At 35.8% G+C, this 27,866-nt stretch overlaps 1 protein-coding gene across 2 annotated transcripts in view; it reads left to right on the forward strand.

Moving 5' to 3' along the window:
- Positions 1-27,866, forward strand: part of TMEM131 (transmembrane protein 131) — a 255,926-nt gene that overhangs the window by 161,614 nt on the left and 66,446 nt on the right. For both annotated transcript variants that reach the window (XM_069072955.1, XM_069072956.1), the window contains 4 exons: positions 7,815-7,938; positions 10,301-10,417; positions 16,027-16,149; positions 27,093-27,173. In XM_069072955.1, the coding sequence (XP_068929056.1) occupies positions 7,815-7,938; positions 10,301-10,417; positions 16,027-16,149; positions 27,093-27,173 (445 nt within the window). The remainder of the gene's footprint in view (positions 1-7,814; positions 7,939-10,300; positions 10,418-16,026; positions 16,150-27,092; positions 27,174-27,866) is intronic.

The raw sequence follows: 27,866 nt of genomic DNA on the forward strand, positions 1-27,866 counted from the left end.
TGATTTTCTCCCTCCTCCTTCAGTAGCACATGAATAAGAATGAAGGCAGCAAATGGAGCAATCAAAGGCCTAGGCTTGTTACAGCAAGATCTGTAGTAGAATAAAGGGCAAGGGACTCAGAAAAGAACTGTGTAGAGTTAAACTGTTTTCACCACAGGGTCAAGATAGGGAAGGGAACAGATGCGTCCATTGCAGGGGAGATGACCTTAAAAAGAATTGAGGGATGGAGGAATTGAAGGTCAGTGAGGACAAAGAATGGTGTTTGGAGTTGTAAGACAGAGAGATAGATGGAATGACAAGAAATTATGATCAGGTGAGGAAATTTTCAGAGTTCCTGTACTTGTAAGTGGTGACTCTCTGTATATGGCTTTGGTGGGGTAAAGAAGCAAGTTGTGGGAAATTAGTAATCCAGGAGGTTACAGTGTTTGGGGGAGTATCTATCTATCTCTACATATGCCTATAAATCAAGATATAGATTTTTTTTTCAAGCCCTCTAGTATGAGAGCAAGAGTTGAGAAGGAGAGAAACTGTGAGCCAGGCACTGAACTCGTTGAAAAAGTCCTCATTGAGGAAGGAAGGAGTGTTCTGGAAGTTAGTAGATAATAGCCACTAGACTCTTGATTAAGTATTAAATGTAGATTACAGGAACCTCGGGGAGCAGAGAGGATTAGTTAGGGTTACTGAGTGATTGTGTTAAAAGAGCTTGGAAGTAACCATGAGGACAAAGGAATATTCCAACTCCTCCACCATGACCAGTGAGTTGAGAATATGAGGGGAAGTGCGGCCACTGCTGGAAAGGGTTAGCCAGGAAAGCCGCATCCTCACAAGGGAGTAAGGTCTCAATGGGTGCAAGAAGATAAAGGGAGCAAGAAAGGAAAAACTTTAAGAAGAAGGCTTGTTTGTTATCTGTGGAGTAGGCATTCCAGAGAACGCAGGAGAAGTATGGGGTAACTTTGGAGTGTGGGGTTGACGGGGTTGGGAATAAGGGAGCAAGTATAAGGAAAAGAGATAAAACTTAGAAGATCAACATGGACTGGTCAAGTCAGAATAATTTTTTCAGGCATTCTTACTCAAAGAAGTAAATGAAAACAGAAGAAATTAATTATATGAATTTTTTTAAACATGTTACCCATCTTGTTACCCATTACTTAAGAAATAACTAAATGACTAAATGCTCAATTTCATCAAAATATATGACATTTTGTAGATACTTTAAGAGTTGTGTTTTAAGTGTAGAGGCCCTGGATATGTGTAAAATCTTCAGTCATTCCTTTAATATATTTTATTTTATAGGCATTTATAGAGAGTATTGCAACGTAAGAGTGAGGAAAACAGTAAGAAAATACTCAGAACTTTTTAAAAGATTGAATTTTTCACCAAAGCTCATTTTGAGTGTTAACTTATTTATTGGGAGGGGAAAACTCATATAGAAGAGTGTGTGAGAGAATCCTAGCAATCAAAGGACTTTATAGCCTTGGGGGGAGCAGAGGCAGAGCTTAATCCTCATGAAACAAACATGAAAAAATAATCATAATTACTTTCTTATTTATTTAAAAATTTTATTTTCAGTTCCAAACTTTCCCTCTTTCTATCTTCTCCCCTACCAATTGAAAAAACAAAAAAGTGATGACCTTGTTACATGTGAAGTCATGCAAAACATTTCCACATTAGACATGTTATGAAAAAAAAAAGTAAGAAAAATAAAGAAATACTCATCATTCTGCAGTTGGAGGCCATCAGTTCTCTCTCTGAAGGTAGATATCATTTTTCATCATAAGTCCTTTAGAATTCTCTTGGATTACCGTGTCAATCAGAGTAGTTTTTTTTTTTTCACAGTTGCTTGTTGTTACAATATTTCTGTTACAGTGATGCCCCCTTCTCATCAGTTCCTGTATGTCTTGCTAGGTTTTTTCTGAAATCAAACCTTCATCATTTCTTACAGTGCAGTAGTATTCCATAGCAGTTACATACCAGTTTGTTCAGCCATTTTCCAGTGTGGGGGCATACTCTCAGTTTCCAGTTTGTTGCTACCACAAAAAGAGCTTCTAAGTCTTTTCCTTTTTCTTTGATCTCTTTGTTACATACAGACCTCGTAGTGGTATTGTTTGGTCAAAGGGTATGTGTGTATGCGTAGTTTTATATCCTTTTGAACATAGTTCCAAATTGTTGTCCAGAATGGTTGAACCAGTTCACAACTCCATCAGCAGTGAATTAGTGAACCGATTTTCCCATATCCTCTCCAGCATTTGTCATTTTCCTTTTCTGTCGTGTTAGCCAATCCTGTGAGGTGGTTGGTACCTCAGAATTGTTTTAATTTTCATTTTTCCAATTAGTGATTTAAAGTATTTTTTCATATGACTTGATACCTTTGATTCTTCTGATAACCTCCTCATATACTTTGACCATTTATCAATTAAGGAATGGCTCTTATTTTTATAAATTTGACTCAGTTCTCTATATATTTGAGAAATGAGGTCTTTACCCAAGAAACTTGCTATAAAATTGTTTTCCCAGTTTCCAGCTTCCCCCTCTGATTTTGACTGCATTTGTTTTGTTTCTGCAAAAACTTTTTAATCTCATGTAATCAAAATTATCCATTTTACCTCCTGTGATTCTCTCTATTTTTGGTTTGGTCATGAACTCTTCTCTTATCCATAGATCTGACAGGTGAAATTTTCCCTGCTCCCAAAATTTGCTTATGGTAACACTCTTTATGACTAAACCATGTACACATTTTGATCTTATTTTGGTATACCATGTGAGATTCTGGTCAATGCCTGGTTTCTGCCAGACTGCTTTCCAGTTTTCCCAGTAATTTTTGTCAGACAGTGAATTCTTGTCCCAGTAATGGGGATCTTGAGTTTACCAAGTGCTGTTACTGTGATTATTTATTTTTACATGTTATATACATAATCTGTTCCATTGATCAACCACTTTTAATTTCTTGCTCAGCATCAGATTTTGATGGTTACTGTTTCATAGTAGTACAGCTATACTACCTTGCATCACTTTTTTTTCCTCTTGATTTCCTTGATATTTTTGGCCTTTCATTCCACCCGATGAATTTTGTTTTTACCAGTAATTACTTTAAAAAGCTAGTCTCAAATGCTTTCACAGAAAGTACCTCTCTTCCTTGTATCAGAATTATTCATGGTTCCTTCAAATGTATACAAGAACTTTATTCAGTCCTTTGAATATTACTTACATTTGAGACAAAATAGGAAAACATTCTCATGTCATGTCATGAAGGAGACCTACCAATATACCCCAAGTCGGAGAAGACTTCTCTGTAGATGAAATTTTTCAGATGCTCCTTTTTGTTGGGGGCATTTTAGTTGATTCAAACCTAGTAATGTTTTTGTGCCTAGTAGATAAGACTCAAAACCATTCAAAAGAGTAAATAAAAAAAGTATTAAAATTACATGCAAATTGTATAATTTGGGCAGTCAATACTGTAAGAGTTGTGTGTACTAGTCAAAAAAGACTAAAGATAAGTTTTGTATAATCGTTATAGATAATTGTGGACGAGGCTGGGAAGGACGTTCTTGGAAGGAGTCTGATTGGAATGGAAGACTTGTGTTAGAGAATAGCAAGAACAAACTTGGCTAGGGTAAGATAGTACTAGGTTTTCAGGGGCTGTAGTGGCATATGGTATAAGGATCACATTTCTAGGGGTTCATCTTTGATACCCTCTGGGAAGAGCAGAATACTGGGACTGCAGTGGATTTTTCAAGGGTGTGGTTTTGATGTTGCCTACCTGAAAATTGACAGATGAAACTTAGCCAAATAAGGACAAACTCTTGATTCAAGATTTTTTTACAAAAAAGTCACTCCTGCATTATAAAATATTGAGCTACTTATCATTCTATTTTTAATGGACTGGAATGATCTTAACTTTTTTAACTCAAAGTGTGAAGCTGAATTTTTACTTTGATAAATGAGTATCATTTTTTAAACTCTCAATCAAGTTTTTCAGTGAACAGTCAGGCCTCCTACACAAATGGACCAGATTACTATTGAGGTAATATGTAGCTAAAATTGGGAATTGGAGTTGGAAGTATCTGATAGCTGGCATTTACATATCTGTCTAGTGTGTTAAGTTTTATGTTCATGATGTCAGTTAACCTCACAATTAATTATGTAAGTTCAGTTGTTGTTCAGTCATTTTTCAATTGTGTCCAATGCTTCATGACCCCATTTTGTGTTTACTTGGCAGAAATGCTGGAGTGGTTTACCATTTTCTTCTCCACCTCATTTTATAGATGAGAAACTCAGGCAAACAAGGTTACGTGACTAGCCCAGGGTCACCTAGTTAAGTATCTGAGGCCACATTTGAGCTCAGGTCTTCCTGAGCCCAGGCCCAGCACTCTCTCCACTGTGCCACCTAGCTGCCCATTTTGTAAGTACTAGAGATGTTGTTACCTCCATGTTGAACAAAGAAACTGAGACAGAGAGAGGTGAGTTTAAGTATCAGAGGCAGGTTTTGAATCAGATATTCCCAAACTATGACATAGTTTAAAATATAAGTGAAAAGGGCGGCTAGGTGGTCCAGTGAATGGAGCACCAGCCCTGGAGTCAGGAGGACCTGAGTTCAAATCCAGCCTCAGACACTTGACACACTTACCAGCCGTGTGACCTTGGGCAGGTCACTTAACCTCAACTGCCCTCCAAAAAGCAAAAACATAAAACAAAATATAAGTAAAAATAAGTCGATAAATCAGTGGTACAGGGAAAAAAAAAACCCTGACAACTTCTAATATACTACAGTGGTTCTTATCTTCTTTTTGTGTCATGGACACCTCAAAATAATGCATTTTTTAAAAATTCATAATTAAAGAAAATGTTGGATTTCAGTTTTAGGTTAGTGGAAATAAAAATTTTTTTTTCACCATCCAAGTTCAAAACCCTCTGAAATCTATCATTGGACTCTAGGTTAAGAACTCCCAGTCTAGGGCGGCTAGGTGGCACAGTGAGTAAAGCGCTGGCCCCGGAGTCGGGAGGACCCGAGTTTTCAGTTCCGGCCTCAGACACTTAACACAAAACAACTAGCTATGTAACCTTGGGCAAGTTACTTAACCCCAATTGCCCTCCCAAAAAAAGGCAAAAAAAAAAAAAAAAGAACTCCCAGTCTTCTCTGATCATAGATTTAAACCTGCAAGGTTCCTTAGGGGCTCCTGCTTTTTGAGTTTTTTGGTTAAATGTCAATGATGGGCTTGAGAACAAATTTATAGTAACATTAGCCAATTAAATATATAGATATCTAAATATGTATTTGAAGATAACATCTTAAGAAATAGAAATGGATTATACTATAAAATAGTGACCATCAAAATTGGTACTGCTTAAAAACAGAAAAGCAGATCAGGCTAGATAAGGAGGAATCACAAACAGTTAAAATCAATCTCTCACTTTCAAATAATTTTGAGAATATAAGTAATTTGGGAAAGAAGCCCCCCTATATGATTAGAACTAGTTGTTGGGAAAACTTAGAAAGAAGTCTGGCAGATTTTAGGTTCCATCTTGTTTTCTTGTTTAGGTTTTCCATCTTGTACTGTACACTACAGTAAACTCAAAGTGGATATATGACCTGAATATTGAAGGGTACATCATAAAAAAAATAGAAAAAAAAGTAGATCAAGTATCTTTTTCAGTGATGTCTATGGAGATGATTTTTAAGCAAAGGATAGAGGCAGTTACATTAGATGAATTAAAACATACAATGCAAATAAAATGACAAAGGAAGCCGGTGACTGAAAAATTTTTTGTATCAAATATTGCTGATAAAAGTCTGCTATCTAAGACATACAAAACTGTGTACTCTTTAGCCCAGCAATCTCACTGCTAGGTCTGTACCCCAAAGAGATCAGATGAAAAGGAAAATGACATACATGCACAAACATTTTTATAGGAACTCTTTCTATAGTGACAAAAAATCAGAAATTGAGGGAATGCTTAATCAGCTGGGGAATGGCTAAACCAGCTGTGGTATATGATTGTGATGGAGTACTATTATGTTAAAAGAATGACGAGAGGGGATAGAACATGAGAAGACCTATATGAACTGATGCAAAGTAAAGTGAGAACTGGGAGATCATTGTGGACAGTAAAAGCAGTGTTGTAATGATGATCACTTGTGAAAGACTTGGCTACTCTGATAAACTGTGACAGGCAAAATTTGAAATAATTTAGGAAACAAAGGTTCAAACTTCTGAACCTATTGATTTATTAAGCAACGAATGCCAATTGCAAAACAAATCAGGACCAGGCCTCTTCTGCTTGGTACTGGACCTTAAATACAGGGGGAGACAGATTTTTATGCACTAAAAGAAAACAACAGAATATAAACCAGAATAGGAGATTAGGTAATCTGATTTCTAATTTGAGGAAAGATTAGGGACTTTCCAAGTTGGGCAAGGGATGAGCAGATTTTGGGAGCTGGGAGTGGAGAGCAAGCAGGTGGACTTTCCCCAGTGTGAAACAGGATGTCACTCAATTCCCATGATTAGCAAGCAGGTAAAATTTACAGGAAAATGAAACTTAGCTCTTAAACTAGTCAGTTTTACAAAATGAAGTTAGTTTGGTACACACGTTTTTCACAGTTCTTTTAACACAGTGATCCAAGACAATCCAAAGGAATCTTGATGAAAAAGTGCTATCTACCTCCAAAGAGAGAACTAATGAGCTCTGATAGCAAACAAGCATATTTTTTTCTCATTTTCTTAATTTTTCTTGCTTTTTCCTAATAAGGCTAATATGGAAATCTGTTTTGCATGATTTCTTGTGCATAATTGATAGCATTTTGCTTGCTTTTACAGTGGATGGGAAAAGAGTGGGAGGGAGGGAGAGAATTTGGAACTCAAAATTTGAAAAGAAATGTTAAAAACAAATACTAAAATAAATCAAAATGTGGAAAAAGAAGAAATGTAGATTAATAATAGCCATATGATAACAGATCACTAAAATAAGAGAAATGCAAAGCAAAACATGAGTTTTAACCTCATAGCCAGTAATTTGACAAAGATTAAAAAGCAATGGGAATTGTCATTGTTGAAGATGGTTTATAGAATGATAGTAGCATAAAACATGGTTAATCAAACTATTAATTGAATTAACCATTCTGGAAAACAATTTGGAAATATGCTAAGATAATTAAAATGTCAATATTCTTTGACACAGAGATCCCACTGCTAGTTCTAAATCCAAAGGGTGTTAAAGAAAATAAAAGGTCTCACACATATGAATACTCAGCAGTACATTTTGTGGTAACAAAGAACTGGAAATAAAATCGAGTTTTCTTGATTGCACTAAAGAAATTGTTATACAAATACAGTTAAATATTACTGCATCATAAGAAATAAAGAATAGAAATCATTTAGGTTTATATGGGAAGACTTATATGATCTAATACAAAGTGAAATAGTATACACAAAGACTACAGCAATGTAAATGGAAAGAATAACAAGAGGGAGGGGAAAAACAAAGCTAAATTAAATGCTGTGTAATTAGTTGTAATAATCTAGACCCTGAAAAAGAAGTGAGAAAATGTACCTCCATTCCTTTGAAGAAATGGAGCTGTGGGTGTGCAGTGTTGCATACATAAATTGTCAAATCTGTTGTTGGGTTTTAACTAAACTGCTTTTTTTCCCCTTCATTCTCTACAAGAGAAGGTATGGCATTGCAGAGGGAGGGAGGCATATAGTGGATTTGAAGGTCAAATTAAAGTAGAAGAGTTCAATGATACTTTTTTTAAAAGAAATAGTGTTTGGGAAAAATGTGTGATACATTTGCCCTGTTTCTTTTTTTTTTTTTAACAGACCAGTTGGGATGCCAAAAATGGAAAAAGTTTACCTTCATAATCCTAGTTCTGAAGAAACTATTACTTTAGTATCAATATCTGCTACAACATCACATTTTCATGCATCATTTTTTCAAAACAGGGTGAGTTTTTCTGTTGTAAATTCAATGTGTAATTTAAGTGTCATTGTTTTATTGATGAATAATTTGGTTTTGCTTAAATGAGAGTCTGTTAAAATGTTAAAGAACACTTTAAACCTAATCCTAGAATTACATTTGTCTCAGTACCCAAGATTCCTAAGTCTTTCTTTAAATACTGATTGTTTTATCTACCCTAAAACATTGCAGTCTTGAGTAGAGTCACATTAATGACTGCCAGACCTTTATTTATAACGTGATTCTTGTCTTAAACTTTGTCATTTCCATTTTTAATTGATTGCATTTTCATCTTAACAAATAGATTAATTTCTTATCATCTAAAGTTTAAAGCTTTCAAAAATCTCAGTTGTAATCATTTTTGTATTTATGTGAGCTGATCTTTGGGTGAACAAAAGTGCTTAAGTTATAATACTTATTGATCTCTTGAATCATAGATTTAGAATGGGAAGAAACCTTTCAGGTCATTTTATCTAATGCCCATTTATAGATGAGGAAATTGAGACTCAGAGGTTGACTGACCCAGGTCACAAAGGCAATAAGAAGCATAGCTGCCGTTCAAACCTAGATTCTCTAGCTTCAGCTTTAGTGTTCTTTATAGGGAACAAAAGAAATGAAACATTGATTCTTGTAAAATTGGGCCATCTTGACGGTGCTCATGATAAGCATTTGCAAGACCATTATGAAAATAATCACAGTTAATGGACTAGTATTTTTTCAACAGGTGGAGAAAGGTTGAAAAAAATCTATGTAGAATTAAGTTGTACCAAAATAAATCAACATATACTTTAATACTCAACTCAGGGGTTCCAATGCAAAGGTAGATATTGGAGAGGATAGAGGGGGGGGGGGTGTGAGTGTGTCTGTGTGAGTGTATTTGTGTGTGTGTGTGTGCATGTGTATGTGTGTGCACGCGCACATGCACAGTTCCAGGACTAATAACTGAGAAACATCAGAGGCTTGTAAAAATAGACACACCTATGTATCAGAAGAAAGTCAAGAGGTACTGGACATGTTGAACCCCAAACAACACCCCTCAAAATATGAAAGCTGTTATGATTTTAATGTTGAGGACAATAACTGGTTTGCTGTAGAAGTAATCCCAAATCAATTTTATAATAAAATTCAGAAGACATTTGCATTACATCTTCCAGTAATTTCAACAACAAAGCTAATCATTAGTATTTGTGATAATTTTTCACTGTCTGAACTATTGTTTAAGTGAGTGCCACTGTTAGCATTTTTTTAAATATAAATGGAAAGGATATGAGATTCTCTTGTGACTTTATGGTATTAGTGTGGTCAGTAATTGGAGTAGTATATACGTTTGAAAGCAACTAGTAACTGAAAGTAGTCAAAGAAACTGGAAAGGCTTCCTTGAAGAAATTTGGGATTCCACAAGAATATTGAAATTAAAATGTTTTTATTTATAATAAGTAAATATGATAAATACAGTTGAATTCTGAAGAGCATCTATTTAGGGGGAGTATCAGGATAACTCCTGTGTTTCAGATGTTCAGTGTATATTTGTGTATTTATGCATCTTAATGACTTTTACTTATTTACAAGATGACTTGTCACTATTTAACCTAGGAGTTACAGCAAATTTATAGCATCTGATTATAGTTTTATATCAGGGAAACTACTTTAATAACAGCATTTTCAATAATGACAACATCGGAAACAAAACTGAAAATTTCAGTGCAACAATTAATTGAACTATCAGAAGGTAGCAAAATTGGGGGGGTACATTTTTTAGCACTTAATATGTGCTAAAGGCACTGTGCTAAGTGCTTTACAGATATTATCCTATTTGATCCTCACAACAGATGAGGAAACTGGGGCAAACATTAAAAGACTTACCCACAGCTGGTATGTGTAATTTCACTTTTTGAGAAGTGTGATTGCCAAGCTCCGGAGCCCCCTAAACAAAAAGAACATCTTACAGGGGACCAGAAGGAAATAGATCATGCACCAAAGAACTCCAATGCTATGCAGTTCTAAACAGTGTGGAGAAGGGCACAAGAGGAGGGATTTAAAATAAGCAGGCTTTAGTACTTCATAAATGAGGGGTGATGGTCCAGTGCTTACATCCTAAAAGGAGGGGAAAAGGCTATTGATCCTTTGGTTTCACCTCATTTATGGAAACAAGGAGAAATGAGCTCTGGACTTGGGTAATCAAGTAAGAAGAATTCTAGAAAAAGAGAAGACAAAGGAGAAGTATCACATTTTAGAAAACTTTGACTATAACTATGTTTATATAGTCTTTTGATCAGTAAGTAAATATATTTTAGTAATTTCCCACTATGATTTGGTTTCATTTTATTGTTGTGTTTTTTTTTTTTTCCAGAAAATCCTTCCAGGAGGAAATACATCATTTGATGTAGTTTTTCTTGCCAGAGTAGTGGGAAATGTAGAAAACACTTTATTTATTAACACATCTAATCATGGGGTATTTACATACCAGGTAAGAACAATTAGATTAAAAATTTTAATATTTGTTTTCCAGAAAATCTTCCTAACTCATAATTCCTATTTATACTTATTCAAATGAATTATTTTAAGATTTGAAGGTGGTAAGACACCTTCCTTTCTTTGATATATATTTCCTCAAAGTATATAACTCTTAATCTTTATAAATAGCATCTAATATCTATTGAAAATAAACAAATGGATGGAAACACAAGCTAAATGATAGTATCTTCAAATATGAATGCACTAAAATATCAAATAAACTAAAATAAGGGACAGACTAAGAAAATCCAAAAATCTGGTCTATATGGGAAGCACATTTAAAAATAATAACTTCTTTTTGGTCAAAGCCATTGTGGCAGTTTGTTTTGATTGACTTTGTACATTTGTCACTAAGGTTTTCTTTTAATTTTTTTCTCGGTTGGAAGTGGAGTGGAGTGATAAGAGAGAGGGATACGTAGGATAATGTTGGCCTTAAAAAAAATGAAGTAAAAAAGAAAGAAAGGTTGTCATGATGTGTTTTTTAAATGCACAGAAGAGAGCATAAAGAAGACCCAAAGGAATCAATCACTCATAAAAAAGTTAGCTTTGGATATAAGATCATGATTTTTTTAATGCTTAAAAGAAAAAGCAAGTAATACATAATAAAGATTTGCCCCCAGTAAAGGAAAGAAAACATAAAATCTAGTCCTAGGGAAAATTTAAAAATAAAAGCACATAATAAAATGAAAATAAGGAGGGCAGGGTAAAGATGTCACAGTGAGAGTCAGAATTTTTACCCAGCTCTCCCAGTACACTTCCACAGCAACCTAAAAAAGGTACCAGATGTAATTCTGGTAAAAAAAAAAAAAAAATCCAAGGAAAGTCACAGTGAGTCATTTTTCCAGCCCAGGACAGCTTAAGAAGGTAAACAAAGAAGTCTAAGGACACTGGGAAGAGGACTATCCAAGAATATCCCACTGTGGTAGAAGCAACAGCATTCTTGGGAATATTCCAGTGCCAAGGAATGAAAAAGAAATCAAAGTGACAGAAAGATCCCAGTGGACATCGGAAATAATTCTGGGAGTAGTAATGGGTGTCTTGTGGAGGGTCAACTGAAAAACTAATTGAAATAGCTAACAACTTTAGCAAATTTTCTGGATATAAAATAAACCCATACAAATCTTCAACATTTCTGTATGTTGCCAACAAAACTTAGTAAGAAGAGACAGAGAAATTCCATTTAAAATCATGATAGACAGTAGAAAATAAATTTCTGCTTGCAGAAACACACACAAGAAGTAAGTGTACACAATTACAAAACACTTCACATAAATAAAGACAGCTCCAAATAACTGGAGAGATATTAATATTTTAGAGGTAGACCCAGCCAGTGTAATAAAAATGACACCACCACCTACATTAATCTACTTATTCAGTGACATACCAAACTAACACAGTTACTTTATAGAAGTATTTCAGTAGAAAAACATAACAAAATTCAGCTAGAGGAACAAAACATCAAGAATATTTAGGGAATCAAGCACAGAGAAAAGAAGGAAGTAAGAGGGTCAAGTAATACCAGATCTCAAACTGTACTACAAAGCTGTAATCATTCAAACAATTTGGTGCTAGGTAAGGAAGAAAAAGGTTAATCTGTGGAACAAATGAAATACACAATATATGAAGCAGATGAGCACATTAGCCTGATATTGCATAAACCCAAAGAGTCCAGCTATTGGGGCAAAGACTCATTATTTGATAAAAAACTGTTTGGAAAACTGGAAAGTATTCTGGGAGAAACTAGGTATAAAACCACTTCTTGCACTGTAGATAAAGATAAGCTCAAAATAGATATTTAACTTAGGCATGAAAGAACACGTAGGCAAAAAAGTTCATGACCAAACAGGATATAGAGAGATTCGTGGGAAATAAAATCGATAATTCTGATTATATAAAAATAAAAGTTTTTGCACAAACAAAACCAATGCAGCCAAAATTAGAAGAAAAATAAGAAAGCTGGGATGGGGGGAAATTTTTGCAGCAAGTTTCTCTGATAGAGCTCTCACTTCTCAAATATGTAGGGAACTGGGTGAAATTTATAAGAATTAGTGCTACCACTCAGGTGATAAATGGTCAGAGGATTTTTCAAAGGAAGAAACCTGAGATATCAGTAGTCACGTGGGGAGAAAAATTTCTCTAAATCACTAATAATTAGAGAAATGCAAGTTAAAACAACCACCTAATAACCATAAGATTGACTTAGAAGACAAAAAAAAAGGAAAGCAACATTCTGGAAGTGATATAGGGGAAAGGTACTCGTCAGCTGGGGACTTAACATATATGGATGTGATGGAATACTACTGTGCTGTAAGAACTGATGAATGAGGTAGTTTTGGACGGGAAGACTCATGAAGGGATTCAACGTGAAGTGTGCAGGAAAAGGAGAACTATATAGAATAGGTTCTCTTTTTCTTGACTTCTCAGTTGGGGAGAAGGGGGAGGGAGAATGGACATGAAATTGAATTAAAATTTTTTTTTTTACTTAAAAAACATGAAAATGAGATAAGAACAACATTTACTGTTGTTCAGATGAATTTAAAAAACAAATAAACAAAGCAGGAACTGCAGACAAAGCTGAAATGAGCATTCATAAGATCAGGAGAGGAAATAATCGATAAAATAATGAAAATTAGATTAAGATTAAGGGTACCATAGCTAATGAATCAATATCAGATGCTAAGCATATATACACAAAATGGGATAGCAGCTATAAAGTTGTAAAGAAAAAGCTGATTGAATTTCAAAAACCACAATTTTTAAAATAATTGTAGGTCATTTTAATGTCCCTTCAGAGTTAGACATATCTAACAAAGATAAACACAAAGAAATTAATTAAACTAAATAAACACTTGTAGAATTTGAATCTGAAAGACTTATAGTAGCTTTAAAGGGGAATATTAAAGAATATAATGATTTCTCAGTATGACCTTTTAAAAGTAGACAGTATGCAAGGAGAAACTATAAATAAATAATAAAGCAAAGTACTAAACAGTCAGACCAAAGTGCAATAAAATTTTTAATTAACAAAGGGAACTCAAGTGAAAAGATCTAGACCTGGATGGACAATTTATTGACATACTGAAAGTTGAATGGATCAAAAAGATTATAGAAACAATAAGTAAATGAATAATAATTATAGTTGTGACATTCCTTACCAAAATTTTTGTAATACAGCTGACATAATCTTCAGGGGGGAAATTGTATTTCTGAAAATTTACACTAACAAAATTTTTTTAAAGTGTGAAATTAAGAAATTAACTTTTATACAAAAGTCATACTTTTTCAAAGTTAAAAGACCTGAAATCAAAGTTGACATCCATTGATTAGTTAATTTCCAAATAGTTGCATATTATAATAAAGGAATCATGATGTAGGAAATGATGAATATAATTTAGGAAAGAATAAGTGAACAAAAGCAGTATATATATATATATAAACATAGATGAATAAAAAATTTTAAATCATGTAGATAATATATTAGCAAAGCCTTTTGAAACATATACTTATGGTTTATCTTTTTTAAAGCAAATAAAGACTTTATAAATCCAAATTTTGTTCTTTCTGGTTTGCTTTAAAGCCAGCCAAGCTCTTAATTTGTTGATTATTAATTTTTATATTTAAATTTGGTGCCCAAAATACATGGCAGATTTTTCATATTTCATACTCACTGTCTTTACAAAGACTTTATAGTGCATTATGATCAGTTCTACCTTGGAGATGGAAAAATCCATTTAAATTTTTTAGGGTAGGTCTCCTGTTTCAAAATTATTATAAAACAATATATAGGCATGCTTCAAGGTATTTCAGATCTAGTTTCAGACAACCACAATAAAGCAAATATTACAATAAAGTGAGTCACACAGATATATTTGTTTCCCAGTGCATATGAGAGTTACATTTACACTATACTAAAGTGTATTATTTTTAAAATAATAAAAGCATTGTTTATAGCATGATCCTTGATCAAGCTTCTTAGAAACCAAAAATCTTTGAGCTCTTCTGTGCACAGCTTTCTGTTCCCTATGACTAAGAAGCTTCCTAATAAGTTCGTTCACCTGAGACATTTTTTTAAAAATCACCTGAGCCTCCAACAAGTCACATTCTTTTTGCTGATGGAGAATCTTGCTCCAGTGTTTGTGGCTGCTGACTGATCACAGTGGTGGTCGATGAAGGTTGAGGGGGCTGTCGCCGTTTCTTAAAATAAGACAATGAAGTTTGCCTCATCAGTCAACACTTCCTTTCACTTGAACAGTTCAAGGGCATTGTAGGATTATTAATTGTCCTGATTTCAATATTGTGTCTCAGGGAATGGTGGGGGCCCAAGGAGAGAGAATGTGAAGGGCCAGTTGATGGAGCAGTGAGAACACACACAACATTTGTTAAGGTTGTCACCTCTGCGGGCGCAGTTGATGATGCTCTAAAGCAATTACAATAGTAACATGAAAGATCACTGGTCACAGATCACCGCAACAGACATTAGAATAATGAAAAAGTATGGAACATTATGAGATTAACCAAAATGTGACACAGAGACATGATGTGGGCACCTGCTGTTGGAAAAACAGTGTTGCCACAAACCTTCAATCTGTAAAAAAAAAAAACCTGTAGTATCTGTGAAGTGTGAAGAAATGAAACATGCTTATAAAACAATCACATGGCAGACTAGTGTGGTGTGAGTTTAGTCAAGAGTTTTTGGGATAGTGATTCATTCTATTATTTTTTCCATTAATTCTACCCTGTATCTGGCAGCATTTAGCATAGTGCTTTGCATGTAGTAAGCATTAAAATATTTGTTTAATGAAGAGAACAAATTAAAGAAAGAGCTTGTCTGCCTTATGAACAGCATTCTTCCCCTCTCTGTCCAACAGTAAAACCAAAATCCACATTGATCCAGTTTAGCCTGCCTAAGGAACAGATTTCTGGTTGTTTTCTAGTAAGGGACTAGGTGGTCACTGACCACAGCATCATCTGTGTAGGGATAACTTGGGGCAGGGCTAGCTATGTAGTTATAAATTGCTTTACTCTAGAACATACCTTAGAAATTGGCCAAAGGGAGAGTGATAAGGATTTGGAGATAATCACCTTTTGTTTCATTTTTGTGACTTTAATACCATTAACTCATGGTGTCTGTCAGTAGTCAGCAAGCCTTTATTGAGCCCATAATATGTGTCGTGTACTGTGCTAAGCACTGGGAATGCAAAGGAAGGCAAAAACAAGATCCCTGCCCTCAAGAAGCTGGCGTTCAAAGGTGGGCGGTGTGAAACAACATGTAAACAACTGTCTGCATACACAGTAGCGCCGTTTTAATTCTTAATAGCCATACAACCAAAATAATTGTACAGAAATTGTTTGCTACATCATATATATGTGTGTGTGTGTTTGATACAGAGTGACTTACTAAGGTCACACAAATAACATGTGTTGGGGAAGGGGCATGAACCCAGGTCTTCCTGAGACTAGCTCTCTGCTTCCTAATGCTTGCTTCGCAGTCTTGGTTCTAGGTGAATTAAAGTAACAGAGATACGGCTTAAATGCCTCTTTTATTTTTCTCATTTGAAACAGGTATTTGGTGTTGGCGTTCCTAACCCATATAGATTGCGCCCATTTATTGGGGCCAGAGTTCCTGTAAATAGCAGTTTTTCGCCTATAATCAATATACACAATCCCCACAGTGAGCCTTTACAGGTGAGTGCGTCTTGATAACTTGTGTGATCTTGATTTTTCCCCCAAACTCTTTAGTTATCAAAATGTCATCTAAGGCAAGGTTATTTTCTTGAAATTCTAATATACTTGTCCTTTTCATTTGCCTTGGTACTATTCACTTAGGGCACAGTTATATGTAGTTATGCTAATACTTTGTGCGAGAGTTAAGCTTATTCTGGTGGATTTAAAGTAAACTTTCCAAAAGCACATAATAAAGGATATGGTGATAGATGACTGGTACCCTCATAAAATCAGGATTTTTAATATTCAGTTGTAAGATATTTTCAATTTGATACATCAGCATTATGCTATGCTATGTGGTCAGTTTTATATTCCTGTAAATTTAAAAAAAAAATAAGGCAGAAGAAAATCATTCTTATTCTCGATAAACATAAATAGCAGAAATCAAAATCAATAATATGTTGTTGTGTAGTTCCAGTATAGACTCCTCAATAAACTTGCTTAAAATGTTCATGTTGCTATTTTGCCTTTATCTCCCTTTATATTCTTTTTTTAATTTAATTTTTCCCACAACTTAAATAGCATTTCCATATATAGTCAGTTCTGCTATAATCTGATATACACATTCCTAAAAATCATTCTGCTAGATAAAATAACACAATATAAACAACAAGACTTAGGGGCAAAATGAGGCTAGGGACACAACACTTAGGAATGTCATCAATGACAAAAAAAGGAACCTAATAAAAATGGTAACATAATTTTATACAAGTCAAGTGATTAAGAAATACATAAACACTACAATAAATAGTGACAGTGTCCTTGACCTCAGGCTGCTGATTACCCTGCACCGCAGTTCCCACAGAGCCTGGCTGTCAAAGTCTAGTGACTTAGGGCTCGGTAAGACAACTGACACTTTGGACTTCTGGGGCCTTGGTGGAAAGCGGGGGCCTGTGGAAAGGTTAGACCAGCCCTCAGCCACCTATAACTCCTACCAAACCAGAAGCAACGCAATAAATCTGGCACTTTAACTGAAACAAGACCTGAAGTTTGCTTGTTAAAGCAGGCATCAGAGGGATTACAGTTTGTAAGCATTTGTTACAGACTAATCCTGTTTTCTGTGCTGTCTCACTTGATCTCAAACAAAATTGCATATAATCAAACATAAAATTTGAGTTTTGTTCAGACTGTTTGTTCCCTAATATATCTATCAGGTTGGAATAGATTTGCCTTTTCAAAACAATTGATAGCAGATCTGACTGCACACAGAACACCGAAAGAGGATTATATAGAAACTGAAATCTCCATTCCATATTCCTTTTTTAAAGTATATAACAATTCCACATGTTGTTTTCAAAGCTGCCTTACTCATCTGTGCTTCCTTCTGATTTTCTTTTTTGTTCCCTTCTGTCCTTTTTTTTGGCTTTTTGGAGGGCAATTGGGGTTAAATGACTTTCCCAAAGTCACACAGCTAGTAAGTGTATCAAGTGTCTTGAGGTCAAATTTGAACTCAGATCTTCCTGACTCCAGGGTTGGTGCTCTATTCACTGCGCCACCTAGATGCCCCTTTTTCTTCCCTTTTTTTACTTTTTTGGAGGGCAGTTAGGGTTAAGTGACTTGCCCAAGGTCACACAGCTACTTTTTTGTGTTAAATGTCTGAAACTGGATTTGAACTCGTGTCCTCCTGACTCTAGGGTCAGTGCTCTATTCACTGGGTCACCTAGCCGCCCTGTCCATTTTTCTTGGCATTATTATTGTTCACCAAACTCCTCCCAATTAAAACCTAGAGTATAGGAGGAGGGTAGAATCCCTAGTAATAAATAAGTATAGTCAAGCAAATAGAATCCACGTAATGGTTCTGTTCAAAAATGTTTGCCCCTTTCTGTACCTTGAATTCATCAACCTTCTGTCAGGAGGGTTGACCTTAATATGTGTCATCGCCTGTCCTGGGGAGACATGACTGGTCATTGAATAGGTCAGAGTTATTTGAATTAAAATGTTGAATTAAATTAAAATTTGAATTAAAATACCCCATGATGAGAAGGAACAAGTTCCGCTGCCTTATCCCTCCTTTTCTATATGATTATGTCCCTTTTACCCTCCCTTTTCTTGCCTCTCTTAGAGCCTTAAGAACAGAGCCAGTCTGTTAGTGCACCCACCCTTGTTTTCTTATTTAACTTTGTCATGCCCTTTGAAGGAATTGGGATTTTAAAGGGACATTTGTTGTTTGGGGTGGGGGGGAGTTCCTATCATACAACGCCTTTAAATTGATCAAATAAATTTACCTTTTAGGTTTTGAATCTTGTGTTTGCATTTCTGAGGCCCTTCTCAGCTCCAGTCTTTTCATCAGAAATGCTTGAATGTCCATCAAAAGCCTACTCTTTTCCCCATAGGATTATACTTAACTTTTCAGAATAAGCTATTCTTAGTTGTATTATTCCAAAATCTCCTTTTGATTTTAGTAGAAGTTCCGAGTCTTATGTAATCCTAACAGTGGTTCATTGATGTTTGAACTACTTCTTTCTGTATGTTTCCAGCATTATTTTTTTGATATATAAGCTCTGGGTTTGGGATATGACCTTTCTGGGACTTTCTATCTTTATTTTACCCTTTGGTTCTAATAGATCTTCGAAGTTTTTCATTAATGATTTCTTGAAATATAATGTCCAAGCTTTTTTTTTTGTTTGTTTAGTCATGGTTTTCATGGAGCCCAGTGATTCTTAAATTATCTAATCCTGACCTGTTTTCCGGGTATTTAATTTCGATGCCACACTTCTTTTTTTTTTTTTTGGTAGTCTTTTTTGCTGTAGTGTCATCACTGGTTTCTGTCTGTTCTTCTGTTTTATTTTCAAAGTCGGTTATATTAGTACGGTTTACTACCTTCACTTCTAAGCTGTTCATTCTCCTCCCAGTCCTTTCCTCCAGAGCTTACATATCTCTTGCTTTATTTCTTCTAGTTGTTGATGTAACCTTAGTGGAAAATCCATTTTTTTGTCCATTGAGGCACTGCCTGTGGTTGTTTCAGAGTCATATACTGTTTATTTGGGAGATTTTCTGGAGCAGGCCAGCACAACTTGCCACCCCACCCCCTCCATCCTGCAGGCTGCTTTGACGGGCCATAAGTGGCCCATGGGCGGTATGTGGTAAGAGGTCTTTTCTAGAGCTACAATAAATTTTTTTATGCTGGTTTGCTGGGCTCTCCTTCCCAGCTCCGGCCTTGTCTTGCCTTATACCCGGTCTTTGGACGTCTCCAGCTTCTTGTCTCCAAGAAGAACTTACCCCCACACAACACCCAAGGACATGGAGGTTGCCAAGCGAGGCTGCTCTTTATTCAGTTACATCTTAACAGTGTGGCCATCAGAACAAAGCAGAATGGAACCGTGGGACAGAGAGAGAGAGGGAGCCTCCCCTTGCTTTTTCCCTAATATCCTTATCATTCTTACTGTCACATGCCATGTGGGAGCCAATTGTGCACTCTCCCAAGTGCAGGGCAAAGGAGTATGTGTTAAGAGGAGTCCGTGTTGATAAGGCACGTTCAATGCCATGTCGGCCTTTCCCAACCTGGCAAAGTCAGCTCCCACACCCTGCACTCAATGCCATGTCAGCCCTTTCGGCCCGGCAGAGTCGGCCTCCACATCTCCAAGCTCCTGCTCCTCAGAGGTCACATGCACCCCCTCCGACATCTTGTGACTGCTGCAGTGTCTCACTCGCAGCTCTATCACTGGTTGATAGTTTCCTTTTATTTACTCTTCTCTTCAGCTGTAATGATAAAATTAGGGCTTTGTTCTAGGGCCACTTTTGATTTGGGCCTCATTGAAGTACAGCAGTCATTTTATTCCTCCCTAATTGATCCCATATCTCTCCCCACTAAAGCTGCTCTAAACCTCCTCTTCCCTCTTCAAATTTTCCACCCTTCTGAGGACCTTGTCTCTTTCTTTACTGAGAAAATTGACACCATTTACCTAAAGCTCCCGCTTTTTCCATTGTCTCCATCTCAGACCTCCTTGACTTTATTACCCCCTTTCTCCTTCCCAAGTGTTACAGAGAGGTAGCCTTTCTTACTGCCAAAGCCAGTCTCTCTGCGTGTTCAGTCTATTCCATTCTGTATTTCTGTGAAGGCACCACCATCCTACAGTCACCTCCCTCTGCATCACCCTCAGTTTCTTTCATCCAGTCACTTATCAGATCTTGCTGCTGTTTCCTCCACATCTTTGGCATCCATCCCTTTTTTTTTCCTACTCAGATAGCTGTGAGCTTATTCTCAGGTCCCTCACCACCTTGACCCTAAATGGTCTCCAGAACTCAAGTCTCTCCCCTGTAATCCATCCTATACACTGCAGATCAGAACTGACCTTTTGTCTCCCTGACTTCCAACTGTGGGGCTTTCTGTTGTGTGTAATAAGATATAAATTGTTCTGTTTAGACTTTACCAATTGTACTTTCATGGATTAGCCAACAAGGACCTAGGGACACTTGAATTTGATATTGTCTGTAAAGTCATTAATTGGTATGTTGCTATTCTAATTGTGAGATTTTTGTCCAAAAACCAACAAGTTGACACACTGATAGAACCAAACTAAAATGAATATTGTTATTGTCACTGTTAATGAAATCAGAACACACAAGAAATTTCAGTTAAGTGGAAGGATTAATAACAGATTCTCCTTGGAAAAGTGAGTAAAGGAATTAGCGAAGCTGGTTTCATCGTGCCCCCAAAGGGAAGCAATGGACTCTTAGGCATTTCATTTACAGTGCTTATTATAAAAACAATCAAAAAGGATACCATGAAAAGAATTGACATTTACGTGACAGCTTCTGTGCCAAAGACTAAAAAACACGAATTCTTTGTACAGTCTCACCTAGGCAGCTGTTTGGCACAGTGGACAGAGTGCTAGTCCTGGAATAAGGAAGACCTGAGTTCAAATCTGGTCTCAGGCACTTACTAGCTGTTCGATCCTGTGCAAGTCACTTAACCGCTGTCTGCCTCAGTTTCCACAACTGTCAAATGAGGATAATAATAGCACCCACCTCAGGCTGTTGTGAGGATCAAATAAGGTAAAAAGTGCTTAGCACAGTAGTAGTAGTAGATGCTTAATAAATTATTTCCTCCTTTCTCTTTGCCCCACTTCCCAAAAGTCTCCATCACATCAGTTTATGCCTTGATATACAGTGACTTAAGGGTCGGTTCATGGAGTATAATGCATTGTGTTATGACTTTCTTTCTTAGGTTGGCATTAAGAAATAATAGTTTTAACGTTTGTATATTACTTAGAAGCCTCATACTTGTATATCATGAACACTTCATTCAAGGAAAGTCAGAAAACGTTGGTTATGATGAACACCAAATAATAGCAGAAAGTCTGAAATTGACAATATCTTAAAGGACTCGTTACTAGTGTCAGAATAATTTCATAATTATGACTGTGCATAGTCAGTTCAGCAACTAGTTAGAACTAAGCTAAAAATTAACAGAATCACAGAATTTCAGAATTGGAAAGCACCTCCGTAACCATCTAATCCAGTCCATAGACCAAACAGAGCCACTCTGTAACATACCTAGCAGGCATTCTGACTTCTGCTTGAAAACCCATAAATCTATGAAGACAGCGGTCATGTCCCCACTACCTCTTCTTTTCTCCAAGCTAAACATGGCCAGTTCTGTTGACTGGTCCTCATCTATCACGGATTATAAAGCCCCTTTACTGCTCTGGACACTCTGCAGCTTATCAGCTGTGATGCCAGAACAAAGCACAGTATTGCATTTGAAGTCTAGCAAGGGCCGAGTACAATGGGACTTACTGTCACCTCCCTATTCCTGGAAGTTATGGGTTTTTTAACATGACCTGGGATTACATTATCTTCTTTTGGCTGCCACATCACACTAGTAAACTTACATTAGGCTTACAATCCACTGAAAGCTGCAGATCTTTTTCAGAAAGCTGCTGTCTCCGTGTTCTTCCATATTCTGTTTTCAAATATGATTTTTGTATCCTAGACTTTATTTTTATCCCTATTGGATTTCTTCTTAATTAGATTCTGTCCAGTGCTCTGGCCTACCAAGATCCTTTTGGAGCCTGTCTCTGTCATCTCTAGTGTCTTTTCTGTCATTCTCGGTTTGGGGTCACTTGCAAATTTGATTCACATACCATCTATGCTTTTATTCAAGTCATTAATAAAAATGTTAAGCAGCCCTGGACTGAACACAGATCCCTGGGGTACTCCACTGGAGACATCTTGCCACATTGATGCTGAACCATTAACAACTTTCTTTTAGTCCAGGCTTCCAGTGAGTTATGGATTCTTCTGATTATATTATCATCTAATCCATATCTCTCCAGCTTCTCCACAAGAATATTATGAGATACTTTATCCAAAACTTTGCTTTTAAAGTCTTAAAAAAAAAAAAGCCACAGAGCTAACATTCCCCCCATTGAGCATCAAGCTCACTGACCATAGTTTATAGACTATATATTTGAAAGTGGAGACATGTTCTCTTCTCCAGTCTTCTGGTATTTCTCCCATTGCCCAGGACAGTGGGTTCACAGTCACATCTACCCATTCTTTTAGGAGCCGAGCTAACCTCAGCCAGGTGTTGTGAGAGCTGGATATTTTCTCACTCTCATCTTTCTCAAGTATCAGCTCCCTAGTTATCATTTTTATTTTGTCATTTCTAGTGAGAAGGTCATTCCTTACAGAGAAAATAGAAACAGCTAGAATTGAGCAGCTCTCCCTTTTCTCTTTTGTAGTCAGATATAATTGTCCCATCTACCTGACACAAGGATACCGTCTCTTCCTTGATCTCCCTTTTCTCCTCGTCAGCTTCAGTTCATTCTCAGTTCTAGCATTCTTGACACTTTTTTTTATTGGATCATGCTCTTATAGTCATCTTTTATAATCTGCTATAAGATGCTTCCATCTTTACATTCACATCAGTATTTTAGACAAACCCCATAGTTTCCTTTTCTTTAGAATTTCATCCAATTCATCTTTCATTCTTTCTGGGCTAATTTCCTTTGTAATACTTCACTCGGTAGGATCCTGGCTCTGCTGAATCATGTGAAACCTCCTTTCCTAATAATCTGGGATACATATCACATTCTTAAGCAGAGAGTAGCCCCTTCCACCTGCGGTTCCTCTCTCTCACCAAAGCAACAAGTTCTTCTTCCCTGTTAGTGAGAGGGATATTGGTTGTCTACTTTTTGGAAGGATGAAATTATCAGTAAGGCAAGTCAAAAACTTGTCAAATGTTCTGCTTTTGGAAGAGAGAGAGCACTACAACAGATGTCTGGATAATTGAAGTTCCTCATCACTACTTTATCACTTCACCAGAAGGGGGGAAAGATGAGAAAAAAACATTGCTTGTAATTACAGCAACAGCTGCAAACTACTATTGACTCAGAAGATGGAAAAAGAATTGAAGTAAAGATCCTGACCATTTTTTAGAGTACGTTTAACATGTTTTAAATGGTCTCCATAATGATAAGAGCAAATAGACCCAGAAATCACTTCATTTAGCAGACATTTAATTTCCTTAACCAAAAAAACATGTCAGCACAGTTTAACATAAATCTCATTTGCAAAATTCTGTCCAGTAAGACTACATGATTGCATACAATACTACTTCACAAAACACAGAAAAGGAGAACTGAGGGGAAAACAGACCTGCAGAAAATATGGCATGAGACCAAGTCAAGCTAAATCATCTGGAGAATTTTTATAGATGACAACAAAAGGGCAACAAATGTAAACCAAAAGAAAACCAAATTACTAGTATCAAAAATGAGAAGGTGAATTCATACCCAGTGAAGATGAAATAATGGAGGAAATATTAGGAGCTATTTTGCTCAGCTGTATATCAATAAAAATGACTATCTAAATGAGATGAATTAATATTTTCAAAAATATAAATTGCCCAGATTAACAGAACAGGAAATAGAATACTTAAACAGTCCTATGATAGAAAATGAATTTGAGCAAGCCGTCAGTGAACTCCATAAGTAAAGATCCCCAGGATCAGATGGATTTATAAGGGACTTCTACCAAATAATTAAAAATTAATTCTAATACTATATAAGCTTTTTTAAAATAGCTAAAGGAGAAGACTTATTGAATTCCTCCTATGACACAAATATATTCTTTATGCCTAAACCAGGGAGAGACTCAAAACAGAAAATGAAGACTACAGACCAATCTCCCTAATGAATATCGATGCAGAAACAAAAATTCTAGCAAGGAGATTGCAGCAATGTATCACAAAAATCATACACTATGACCAGGCTGGATTTCTACCAAAAATACAGGGTTGGGTTAATATTTGAGAAAAAAAACTATAAGTATAATTGACCATGTTAACACCACAAAAGCAAGAAAAATCCGATGATTATTTTAATAGATGCAGAAAAAGCTAATAACAAAATATACCCATTCAAAAAAAACCAACTAGAAAGCACAGAAATGGACAGAGCTTTCCTTAAAATGATAAGTAGTACTTCTCTACAAAAACCAAAAGTAAGCATTTTCTGTAATGAGGGTATGCTAAAAACTTTTCCAGTAAGATTCAATATTATACTTGATATGCTAGGTATAACAATAATTTAAGAAAAATAAATTGACAGAATAAGCATAGGTAATGAGGAAAAAAACCCATCAGTCCTAGCAGATGGTCTGAAAAACTAGTCAAAACAATCAACTTTGTTGTTGAAGTTGTTGCAGAAAGTTTCAGGATATGAAATAAACACATAAATGTCATTATTTCTACATGTTAAAAACAAAAACCTCTGTATAAAATCACCACAGACAGCAGAAAATATTTGGGAGTCTGCTTGCCAAGATACACTCAAGAAGTGAATGAACACAGTCATAAAACAATTCACACAAATAAAGACAAATCTAAATAATTGAAGAAATACTTGCTCATAGGTAAACCTATATAATAAAAATGTCAACATCACCTAAATTAATTTATTTATTCAATCACACCAACAAATAATTCTTTTATTGAGCTAGGAAAAAATCATAATAAAATTTAATTGTAGCAATAAAAGGTCGAGAATGTCAAAGAAATTAATGAAGAAGGGAAGAGACAAGCAGCACAATATCACAGACTATATCAGAGAACTACACATATCTAAACAGTTTAACCCTGGGTAAGATAGAGTGGCTGACCAGTACAACAAATTAGGTAAACTACATACAGAAGCAAGTGAGAGCCTCATCTTTGATAAACTCAAAGAGCCTAACAATTGACGCAAGAACTCATTATTTGACTAAATCTGTTGGTAAAACCAGAAAATATTCTGGCAGAAACTAAGCATAGACCAACTTTCATACCATACATCAAGACAAGTCCAAAATAGATAAATGATTTAAACTTAGAAGGTGAAACAATATGCAGATTAGTGGAACATGGAAAAAATTACATGTCAGATCTATGGATAGGTAAAAAGCTAATGCTACATGAGATGGAGAGCTTCATAGGAAATAAAATGGAGGATTTTGATTACCAAAAATTAAAAAGCATTTGCATAAACAAAACCAATGCAGCTAAAATTAGAAGAAAAGCAGGCGGGTGGCAGGGAAAAACCCTTAGGGCATTTTCCTCTGATCAAAAGACTTGTTTCTAAAATACATTCGGAACTGAATCAAATTTAATTACTGATCAAAGATATGAGTTGACGTTTTTCAAAGGAAGAAATCCAAGCTATTTATAGCCACATTTTTTAATGCCTAAATCGTTAATAATTAGAGAAATGTAAATTTAAACAATTCTGAGATACCACCTCGTACCCATCAGACTGGCTAAGATGACAAAAAAGGAAAATCATTAATGCTGAAAGGGATGTGGGCAAAAAGGTATTCTAATGCACTGTTGGTGGAATTATAAACAAATCTAACCATTCTGGGAAGTAATTTAGAACTGTGCCCCCAAAAACTATTAAACTCTACATATCTCTTGATCCAATGATACCACTACTAGAACAATAACCCAAAGAGAGCAAAGAAAGAGGAAAAGGATTCCTGTGTGTAAAAATGTATGTTCAAAACAGAGCACTCTGTGTGTGTGTGGATGTGTGTGGGTGTGGGTGTGTTAGCCAGTTATCGGATACTGAAGAAATACTGGTCAATGGCTGAACAAGTTATAGCGTATGAATGTGATTAAATACAATTGTGCTATAAAAAGTGATGAAGGGGGTGGTTTCAGAAGAAACTGGGAAAATTTGTTTGAAATGACACAGTGAAGTGAGCAGAACCTAAGAGCCATTTGTTCAGTAATAGCTATCTTATAAAATAATCAGCTTGGAAAGACTTAGTAACTCTGAGCAGCACGAAGATCAGTCAGAATTCCCACAACTCCTAATGGAAACACTTTACCCACATCCATGAAAAGAACTGACGAGCTTAGAACGTGGATTGAAGCGGAGTTTCTTTTCTTTCCTTCTTTTTCTGGAACACAGCTAATGAGGAAATGTGTTTGGCATGATTATACATATTTGTAATGGGTTATTTTTTTTCTTTCTTTCTAAATGGGTAGGAGGAGGAGAGAAGAGGAAAAGAACTTGTAACTGAAAATAAAATGAAAAATGACAAAAAAATAAAGTTATAACCAGGAAAATATTTCTGACTTGCTAAAGCATTTCATTTCTTATTTATTTATACATTTTATATACTTAACATCCTATGAATATTGAACTTATCTGTGAATAAATTTCGTTCATTCTGCTTCTGAGAACATTGGGGTATATGTTCCTAGGCTTACCATTTTAAATTATGATACTTTGAGTATCAAGAGTACAGTGCCTTTTACATAGTTGTGATAGTTTTAACTTAATAACAAGTCATATCTTTTACTGAATTTTTATCTGATCTCGAGGTAGGTAGTATATCACATTTATTTTTTTCTTCTCACAAATCTCTTTTTTACTAAAGGTGAATATAAATGTAGATTTCATTTGTTCTTCTCATAGGTAGTAGAAATGTATTCAAGTGGTGGTGATCTCCACCTAGAGCTTCCAACAGGTCAGCAAGGGGGCACTAGAAAACTATGGGTAAGTAGCAATATACTTTACTCCCAAGTATAATCTGATTAAACTGGGTTTGTTTTTTTTTTTTTCTCATCTTATTAAATGTGAAAGAGATCCAGAAAGTCAGGACGACTGATTTTTACTTTGGATCATAGAGTTGAAAGGTACCTCAGAGGTCTTCTTACCCCTGATTCAGAACCTTCAGTGGCAGAACTTTTTTTGTAGAAGCTACTGGAAGTTCTAATCAGCTTGAATGAAGTGCCAGAAACCCCAGTTTAAACATAAATACACTGGGTAAGGGATACTGCATATATTGGCCGGTTAGGTACAGACCTCTGAACAGTACTCCTCTATAACAGAATGGATGCCTCAAGAAAGTGTTGATGAACTTACTATGTGTTACCTCCTAAAAATTGTTGTGGAAAGTAATCTTGCTTGAAAAAAAGTAGGCTCAATGCAGGGTTAATTTTATCATTTGAAAAGAGCCATGTGAGAAGTCTCTGTCTCTTTCTCTGCTACTGTTTCTGGCATCATCTCCTGTCTCTGTCTTTCTTCTTTCCTCCTTCCCTTCCTCCCTCCGTCTCTCCTCCTTCTCTTCTCTGTCTGTCCCCCCATTCCCTTCCCTCCCTCCCTGGGCTCTTTCTCGCTCACAATTCTGTTTTACATCCCCCACGTCCAGGATGCTGCTCATATACTATTATAATTTCAAGCCTCTAT

Source organism: Petaurus breviceps, unplaced genomic scaffold (assembly GCF_028583685.1).
Source record: "Petaurus breviceps papuanus isolate PSGF00001 unplaced genomic scaffold, PetGlider_PUasm1.0 90849, whole genome shotgun sequence".
Classification (NCBI taxonomy): Eukaryota; Metazoa; Chordata; class Mammalia; order Diprotodontia; family Petauridae; genus Petaurus; species Petaurus breviceps.